The following is a 7,080-nucleotide window of genomic DNA, read 5'->3' as shown; positions in this document are numbered from 1 at the left end:
GAGCCGGGTCGTGGATGACCTACGACCTCTAGCCTTTCTCGCTGATCTGTTTTTGGTGTGTGTGTGTGTGTGTGTGTGTGTGTGTGTGTGCGTGCGTGCGTGCGTGCGTGCGTGCGTGCGCGCGCGCGTGCGTGCAAGTGTAAATTCTTAATTCGTGAGAGTTTCCTCTCCCCTCCTCGAAACGTTTGCCTTGTGATGTCTGTCTGCTTCTCACCGTAAAACCTTCCCCCTTAATTATTCCAACCCCTCCCCATGACCATGCCACCACTGCCCGCCGATGACGCCAACACTGCCGATGGTACCGCTTGGTGGTGATTATCTTGATGCCACCTGGTGGCAACCATGGTGCCACCTGGTGGTGACCTCTCTCTCTTCTTTTTTCCGTCCCGCTCAGTACCTGCGTCAGGGCTGTCTTTGCGACCCCATGCTCAATGCTGCCACCTGGTAGCAACCATGGCGCCACCTGGTGGCAACTGTAGCACCACCTGGTGGTGACTTCTGTCTCTCACTCTTCCTTCTGCTCAGTACTTGCGTCAGGGCTGTCTTCGCGACCCCATGCTCGACGACGCTGCCACCTGGTGGCAACCATGGCACCACCTGGTGGTGACTGTAGCGCCACCGGGTGGTGACCGTAGCACCACCTAGTGTTGACCTCTCTCTCACCCTCCCGCTCAGTACCTGCGTCAGGGCTGTCTTCGCGACCCCGTGTTCGATGAGCCGCCACCGGGTGGCAACCATGGCGCCACTTGGTGGCAATTGTAGCGCCACCTGGTGGTGACCTCTGTCTCTCCCGCTCAGTACCTGCGTCAGGGCTGCCTTCGTGATCCCGTGCTGGACGACGCTGCGGACTTCGGAGTGACGGAGGACGCAATGCGGCAGCTGGGTTTCCGTGACGACGAGCGACGCAACATCTACGCGATCGTTGCCGGCGTGCTGCACCTCGGCAACGTCTCGTTCGAGGACGACGAACACAACTCGCGAGGTAGGGGGCGCCGCTGCAGCCAGAGCTTGTTGTTGGGGTGGGAGGACGAGTGGGGGAAGGGGGTTTCGGTCGATGCTTGGAGGGAGGAAACGTCTTCATTCGAGGACAACAAAGCACAACTCGCGAGGTAGGGGGCACCACCCCCGGAGAGGGGGGGTTGGCGGGTCGACGCCGACACGACCGGCAAATCCTTTACCCCGCTCGCACTTCCTAATACGAACCAAAAAATTTTTTTTTTTTAAATGAAAATTTTGCAAAATTTCGAAAAATTTGCCGGCGCCATTTCGCGGCGCTGCGGTCATTCCGAAAAAAGCGTGCTGCTGATAACCAGTTTTGCTCCACCAGGTGGCAGCGTCGTGTCGAACGTGGGCAGCAACGCTCTATCATTGACGTCAGCGATCTTCGGACTGGAGAACGATGAGCTGAGAGATGCTCTGACGGCCAGGGTAATGCAGAGCAAGGGCGGAGTCAAGGGCACCGTCATCAAGTGAGTGATCGCTCGCGCGCTCTGCCGCCGCTCGCCAGGGGGCGCCCTGCAGGGCGTCTTCTTTGTTTGCGGCATCGTCTTGTTTTGCGTAGTCGTGGTTACCTGACGCTTCTGCGAAATTGCAGAAATGCTCGTCCGATTGAAAGGAAAAATTTCGAGATCAAAACCGCGAGACTTTTCGACGTATGGTCGAATGTCATCGAATAGAATAGAGGTCATCGTTATCGTTAACTGTTAATCGTGTCTAGGGAGTTGAATCGATGGTCAAGTTAAAAAATCTTACTTCTGTAGGTTTAGGTAAGAATCGTGTTTTACTGTTGTTTTAGAGTTTTTTACTGTTTTTTTGCTGTTTTTTACTGTTTTACTGTTGTTTGCGCAATGATTCACGTACGATGACGACGTTGTTACACGAGGTCAAAATATGCGCGCTCGCCCATAGATGGCGCTGATCGCTACGCAATGTCACAATGCGCTCGCTCAGCAATACATGGCGCTCGTCGCTGTTCGTGCTCACCCATAGATGGCGCTCATCGCCGCTCGTGCTCGCCCATAGATGGCGCTGATTGCTGCTCGTGCTTGCCCATAGATGGCGCTGATTGCCGCTCGTGCTCACCAGTAGTTGGCGTTTATCACCGCGCGTTTGTTCGCAGGGTTCCGCTGAAGGTCTACGAGGCAATGAACGCTCGCGACGCGCTCGCCAAGGCCATCTACGCGAAGCTGTTTGATTCCATCGTGCGCAAGATCAACGACTGCATCCCGCTCAAGTCATCGGCCAACTACATAGGCGTGCTGGACATAGCTGGGTTCGGTGAGTGAAAGAGAGGGGGAGCAGGGAAGGGGGAGAGAAGAGAGAGGGGCGGGAGAGAAGGAGAGGAGGAAGGGCGTCAAGCCGTAGTATTGCTACATGGGCGTGTTGATATGGCAGGGTTGCTGGTTCCATTGGTGTGATTGCGGTTAGATGTGTTAGGCGATTGAAGGAAGGAAAGGTGCAGGAGAGGGAGGGGGCATTGGGAGCATCATCATCATCATCATCATCATCAGTATCGTCATCATCATTGTCGTCATCATCATCATCATCATTACCACCACCACCATCATCATCATCTTCATCATCATTATCATCAGTATCGTCATCATCATTGTCGTCATCATCATTATCATCATCACCACCACCACCATCATCATCATCTTCATCATCATCACCCTCTCTCTCTCGCTCTCTCCCTCGCTCTCTCTCTCTCTCTCTCATCTCTCTCTCTCTATCTATCTATCTCTCTCTATCTATCTATCTATCTCTATCTATCTATCTCTGCCTCTCTATCTATCTCTCTCTATCTATCTTTCTCTTCCTATCTATCTATCTCTCTATCTCTCTCTCTATCTCTCTCTCTGGCTCGCGCTCTCTCTCTATCTCTCTATCCCTTTCTCTTTATCTCTCGCTCTCTCTCGCTCTCTCTCTCTCTCTCTCTCTCTCTCTATCTATCTATCTATCTTCTATCTCTCTATCTCTCTATCTCTCTATCTCTCTCTATCTGTCTCTCTCTCTCTATCTGTTTCTCTCTCTCCCTCTATCACCTTCTCTCTCTCTCTCTTTCTCTTTCTCATACTAACTTCTCTTCCTCCTCCTCTACAGAGTACTTTCCGATCAACTCGTTCGAGCAGTTCTGCATCAACTACTGCAACGAGAAGCTGCAGCAGTTCTTTAACGAGCGCATACTGAAGGACGAGCAACGGCTGTATGAATATGAAGGACTAGGACTACGTCAAGTCAACTATTCAGACAATCAGGACTGCATCGGTACGTGCCTCCCTCCCTCCTCCTCCCCCGCGTGTACGTAGGCCTACCTGTTCACGTAGCCATGCTACTTAGCCGGCGAACAGTAACCCTTTGTTCTAATATCGCACAGAAAGGGAAAATGGTCGTTTATGTAAATTGCTGTCCACCAACCACCGCCACTGCAGCAAGACAGACAAGCCAGCCTCTGCCTATGGTAGCTCTAGTGCTATAGTACTCTCTAGTACTAGTACTAGTTACTCTATAGTACTAGTACTAGTTACTCTAGTACTCTAGTACAGGCCTGTGGGGGAGCGAAGGGCTATAGTTCTAGAGCTATAGGTATGATATCTATGGTATATATATATTTATGGTAGCTCTAGTACTATCTAGCCCTTTTTGCCAGCGTCTGCCTCTGTGGTAGCTCTAGTACTGTAGCCCTTGTTGGCAGTGTCTGCCTGTATGGTACTATTGGTAGCAGCTCTAGTACTACAGCCCTTGTTGGCAGTGTCTGCCTGTATGGTACTATTGGTAGCAGCTCTAGTACTACAGCCCTTGTTGCAAGCGTCTACCTATTGCCTCTATGGTACCTGTGTCCCACCTTGCTAATTCACTTTGCTCGTAGCCAGGTGACTGGCAGACGGGCGGGTGCTTAAGTACGTACATGCCTTCTGGTTATTGGAGAATGATGGCTTGCTGTGGAATAGATATATCGTATTTGAGTGTTTAGTTGCTGAATTGTTGCGAAATAACGAGAGAGAGAGAGAGAGTGAGAGATAGAGAAAGAGAGAGAGAGAGAGAGAGAGGTAGTGTAAGAAGAGCAATGGGTAGAAATAGAGAAATAGAGAGAAAGATGTAATCCTTTAATCCCACGACATGGTGATACTTCACGGCTGACCTGTTCTAAAAGTCGCATCGCATCAGCCGCGCAGCATCACCGAGCCTCGCCTCCATGCTAGGGCCGGCACCACTAATCACGGCACGTACGCGCCGCTAATTGGGGGAGGGTGGTGTTAATCCCCCAACCAGCTGGCGTGGGTGCCCGTGACGTAGCAGTACTCCAGCAGCATGTCCGGCGTGGGCGGGCCGCCATCTTTGACTGTTCAGCTCGCCCTGCTAGCAGGCCAGATTGATCGCGCGTGGTTGCTAGGGGCAACGCCGTAGAATGAATGGCCAGCAGGCCGTATTGATCGCGCGTGGTTGCTAGGAGCAACGCCGTAGAATGAATGGCCAGCAGGCCGTATTGATTGCACGTGGTTGCTAGGGGCAACGCCGTAGAATGAATGTTTCCGTCGACCGCCGATAGAGGGGGGGGGAGTGCCTTGTAACGTGGTTGTTACACTTCTCCCCCCACTAAACCGATGACCACCATGTGGACATCGAATGCCAGCCTCCGGGCTGGCCGTCCAGAGGGGGGGGGCGGTCGGCGTGGTAACCGTGCACTGTTATCATCTGACTAATAGTAATACCGTAATACATTTAACACATAATATGACAATACATTAATACCTAATAACATAATACCTAGTAATACAATATGGTCCAGATCAATACATAATAATATAAGAACACATTGATACGTTACGATCTACTGATTAGCCACTTGTGTCCTGCAGGGACGTAATCGGGCACTAGTGTCCGTGACGCTCATGCGTCATGCTCACATTGGTTGTTGGGGTCCTCCTCGTCGTCGTCCTCCTGATGGTCGGCTCCGTTGGGGGTGGCGGCCGCTCGCGACATGGCGGCCAAAATAGCCGCTGCGGCCATCTGGCGTATATGTTCCGGATGGAACGTCTATAGAGAAGCTCGTGAGCTCGTGTGATAGGCACGTGTGATCGTCATAGTGGGTCCAGGTTCGTGTACAACAGATACGTGTGCAAATAGCACTTAAGCCACAAACAGTATAATTAATGCTATAACCACTGAATTACTACGGTAACTCTATTCTTTAATAAACAGCATCAACATATCACTCCTCCGTCCATCTCTCCCTCCTCTCCCCCTCCCTCCCTCCTCCTCTCTCCTCCCTCCTCCCTCCTCCTCTCTCCTCCTCCTTCCTCCGTCCTCATCCTCATTCTCGTTCTTGGTCTCTTTTGCCTCTTCTTCCTCTTCGACTTTTTCTTCTTTTCTGCCCAACTCTATGAAACTCTGCCACACTCTTGCCCTACCTTACCCTACCTCACCCTGCCTTCACCCTACCTTACTCTACCTTTACCCTACCTCACCCTGCCTTTACCCTACCTTACCCTACATTACCCTACATTACCCTACCTTACCCTACCTTACCCTACATTACCCTACCTTACCCTACATTACCCTGCCTTACCCTAACTTCACCCTACGTTACCCTTCCTTGCCTTATCCTTACTCACCCATACCTTACCTTACCCTACATTACCTTACCTTACCCTACCTTACCCTACCTTACCCTACCTTCACCATACCTTACCCTACCTTTACCCTACCTTGCTCTACCTTACCCTACCTTTACCATACCTTACCTTACCTTATCCTACCTTACCCTACCTTACCCTACCGTACCCTACCTCACCCTGCATTCACACTACCTTAACCCATCCTTACTCTAGCATAATACTTCTTCGCTGCTGCAGATTTAATTGAGGCGAAGGCGGTGGGAATCTTCGACCTGCTGGATGAGGAGAGCAAGCTGCCGCGACCGGACCCAGCCAACTTCACCGCCTCTGTACACCAGAAGTACCCGAACCACTTCCGCCTGTCGGTACGTCGCTGCGCCACCAGGGCGCGCTGTTGCCGTGCTACGAGGGCGCGCAGCAGTCGTGGCCAATTATGGCCGTTTATTGGCGTTGATTTTTTTAGTTGGGACGTTTTCATACGGAGTTTATAAAAATGTTTTTGTGCTTTTTTTTTTAAACAGTTTCTCTTTGATTGGTGCTGTTGTTGTTGATGTTGTTTTTGTTGTTGTTTTTGTGCTGTTATGGTTGTTGTTTGTTCTCATTGTTTGTGCTGCTGTAATTGTTTCTCTTTGTTGCATTTTATTTATGCTGTATGCTGCTGTCATGCATTGTTGTTGCTATTTGTCACTCTATGCATTGTTGCTACATGTTGCTGCTGTTATACACATCATGCTACTACATGACAGGAGTAATCGATATATCATTGGCCGTCCGCCGCATGATTGCAGGTGCCGAGGAAGTCTCGTCTGAAGGAGCACAGGGAGTTGAGGACGGAGGATGGCTTCCTCGTACGCCACTTCGCAGGAGCTGTCTGCTACCAGACCGTACGTACACGTGTAACGCAAAGTTTTACGTTACTATACAGTTGTATATTATGATGTCGTATGCGTAGCCAAAAGACATAGAGAAAGATACAAGTCAACAGAATGATATACCGTATGACTTGATGATGTTTAATTAGTTCACTTCAAACGTTCCTACAAGACCCGTCGCGTCTGATAGATCAGGTAAGAGATATTCCCCGAAAACAGATCGTGCAGCTGTTTTTATGGGCGCCCCTACCTCCCACGGGGCGCGGATGCCATGCCCACCACCGTGCCCGCGCGCCAAACCACCCGCGCTCCGTCGCATCGGACGTATCGCTTGGCTTCACCACCTTCCGCCTCTGGACGGTGGCGCCCGCTGACGGGGATAAATGTGGTACCCAGCTATTCTGCCGTCCTACGCTCCGAGTGAGACGGGTGGCTCGCACTCTCACGCGCCCCAGTGAACCGTCGGACCGCGCGCCAACATGGCCGGACCGTCCGGGCGTTAACAGCTTTTCACGGTTGCATTTAAGCATGTAATCTTTTAACCACGACTGGCGATACTTCAACGGACTGAACGGGTTCTAATCGTGTGG

General features: G+C 51.3%; 1 protein-coding gene across 1 annotated transcript in view; it reads left to right on the top strand.

Moving 5' to 3' along the window:
- Nucleotides 1–7,080, top strand: part of LOC106816995 (unconventional myosin-VI-like) — a gene marked incomplete at its 5' end in the record, with an annotated part of 54,404 nt that overhangs the window by 8,792 nt on the left and 38,532 nt on the right. Inside the window, 6 exon segments of the mRNA XM_014821638.1 lie at nucleotides 799–982; nucleotides 1,328–1,469; nucleotides 2,120–2,277; nucleotides 3,103–3,267; nucleotides 5,856–5,983; nucleotides 6,407–6,502. Coding sequence (XP_014677124.1) covers nucleotides 799–982; nucleotides 1,328–1,469; nucleotides 2,120–2,277; nucleotides 3,103–3,267; nucleotides 5,856–5,983; nucleotides 6,407–6,502 — 873 coding nt within the window.

This window comes from Priapulus caudatus, unplaced genomic scaffold, assembly GCF_000485595.1.
Source record: "Priapulus caudatus unplaced genomic scaffold, Priapulus_caudatus-5.0.1 Scaffold1556, whole genome shotgun sequence".
Classification (NCBI taxonomy): domain Eukaryota; kingdom Metazoa; phylum Priapulida; class Priapulimorpha; order Priapulimorphida; family Priapulidae; genus Priapulus; species Priapulus caudatus.
This window is presented reverse-complemented; position numbering and strand designations above follow the sequence as displayed.